The 2,409-nt window shown below is 39.6% G+C and overlaps 1 protein-coding gene across 1 annotated transcript; it reads right to left on the reverse strand.

Moving 5' to 3' along the window:
* Positions 1 to 234: 234 nt before the first annotated feature.
* Positions 235 to 852, reverse strand: LOC125281700 (olfactory receptor 11H6-like). Its single transcript, XM_048215358.1, has one exon. It carries the CDS (start codon positions 850 to 852, stop codon positions 235 to 237), a length of 618 nt encoding a protein of 205 aa, XP_048071315.1.
* Positions 853 to 2,409: the final 1,557 nt, after the last annotated feature.

A 2,409-nucleotide genomic window follows, 5' to 3' on the forward strand; every position in this document is an offset into this window, starting at 1 on the left:
CTGGGTGTTGTATGTAAGTGATGAACCACTAAATTCTAGTCTTGAAACCAATATTACACTATATGCCAACTAACTACAATTAAAATTTAAAAAATTTAAAGACAAAAACAAAGCTAAAAATGAATTTATCTTATATGTAATAGGGTTTTAACTTGACAGAGAAAGACATAAATATATGATCTCACTTCTTTGCAGTATTTAAAAAAACAAATGCATAAAAAACAAAAAGCAGAATCAGAAGATAATAAGAGAGCTCAATATAGAGCAGGAAAGCTCAATTCCAGGGGCAGGGATGCAGGACAGGGCCAGAAGAGGACCAGGGTCACAGACAAAGTGGTCAATGGTGTTGGGGCCACAAAAGGGGAGTCGTGTGATAAAGTAGATAGGGATTGGATAGCAGAGGAAAGCTGTGACCCAGCACAGGGCCACCAGCTTCATGCAGAGATGGCTGTTCATGATGATAGGATAATGGAGAGGCTGGCAGATGGCCAAGTACCTATCAAAAGCCATGAGGGGCAGTAAGAGGGTCTCCGTGGTGCCCATGGAGAAGAAGAAGTAGAACTGGAAGAAGCAAGCTGTGAAAGAGGTGGTTTTGGTCTCAGATAGGAAGTTCTTTAACATATTGGGAATAGTCGTGTTGATGTAACAGATCTCCAGGAGTGAGAAGTTGGCCAGCAGAATGTACATGGGGGTGTGAAGCCTGCAATCCAGCTTCACTGCACAGACAATGGCCCCATTCCCCATCAGAAAGGACAGAAAGAATAGCATAAAGAGGAGGACCTGAACCTCCCTGGAGCATGGAAATCTCAGGAGTAGGAATTCAGTCACTGTGCTGACTCCTGACATATTCATGGCTTCCTAAGGGATGGGGAAGAAAAGTGACAATGACAAAGATGGCCTTAATCTACCATCCTCAGGATTATTTCCTTTTTGGAGATCCCTAACTCCCTCAGATTCTATTATTCCATTAAATAAATAACTATACTGCTGAAGTCTATGACCTTTGGAGAGTGGTTGGTATGATCAGACTGTGAATCTTTGTATTCTCGTGTTTCTCTTTCAGAATTTTCTCACAGTAAAAGACAGGATGTTATGTGATAAGCAGCATGGAAAAGGTTAATGGCAGTACTCACGAATGTAAGTAGGTATGAAAATCATGTATTTGTATCTATAGATTAAGAGATATAGACCCTTGATATTGGACACAGAATTTCAATTACTTAGATCTTTGGAATTAGAGACACAAATGTTAGGCATCAGAAAGGAAGAAAGGTAATGACACACTGAAATCTTTATGCATTTCACTGTTAATCTGGATCGGTGTTGAATTGTAAGTGTTGGTGTCTTAAGGTCATCTGACAACTAAGACAAAAAGCATCAAACATACCATCCATTCTTCAGTATTCATCATGGTTTGTTAATAAAAATTTGAACTCCCAGACACCTACATAATAGGTTTCATATCAGTTCCATCTTCTACCTGTTGAATTAAAATACTTCTGTAAAACGTGGGTCTAGGTTACATCTCTACTAATAGGTAGAAAAACTGAGCAATGTATCTAGTGTATTATTTAAGGATTTTTGAGGGTTTTGCCTGAAGTGTCACAAAGTGTCCTAGAAAGGCCTCTAATCTTCTGGCTTATGGATAGAGGCAGAGACTCCCAAATGTCAGATAGTGCCAAGCAGAGGCCTCTGGAAACCAAGAACAGTGGTGGCAGCCATAAACTTTCCCACTGGACAAAGATTCCCTGTCTACTTCCTCACCCCTCTGTCACCCTCATCCTACTCTAGGTGTGGAAGGTTGGCGTTGTTTCGGGCAGTTGAAGGAGAATCTTTGTGGAAACTTCCTTCTCTGAGTTAGACTTAGATGTTGTGTGATTTCCATGGTGAGAAAAGCAAAACAAAGCCTATGAAATTGCCTACAGTTCTGTTGTTAGTCGTCTGGTCTTAACTTATTAATTTATTTTTGGGGCCACTCCATTAGTGAGGGACAGTCATCATTTGGGCCTAAATGACCCAACTGACATGACTGAGTGATGATACTTATTCAGAAAAATACAAGCACAGAATACAGATCCAGACACTTTCAAAAAAAGTCTAGTTAAGAATATTTATTAATGTAATCGTTATAAAATGCATTACTTTGCAGATTGCATAATGCCATAGCTTGGAGGATGATCTTGATGATTGCAATTAGTGACACAAGAGTTCAGAATAATTCAGAATTTTCTACACCACACTTCTCCGTAAGGCTCCTCTTGGATCTGTGACTAGATCATGTTTGGCAAAACCAAGCTGTGAGCAATTCCTCCATAGAAGGAATTCAGAGAAACCAAGAAGTGAAAGAAACCATGAGTAAAGAGGTGTAAAAGGAGGAAGTATTTGTTGGTTAATATGTATGAGGTTTGC

The sequence above is a fragment of the Ursus arctos genome, unplaced genomic scaffold, assembly GCF_023065955.2.
Source record: "Ursus arctos isolate Adak ecotype North America unplaced genomic scaffold, UrsArc2.0 scaffold_4, whole genome shotgun sequence".
Taxonomy (NCBI): Eukaryota; Metazoa; Chordata; class Mammalia; order Carnivora; family Ursidae; genus Ursus; species Ursus arctos.

Coding starts and splice junctions, on each gene's coding strand:
- LOC125281700 (XM_048215358.1), bottom strand. CDS start 852: ATGAATATGTCAGGAGTCAGCACAGTGACTGAATTCCTACTCCTGAGA.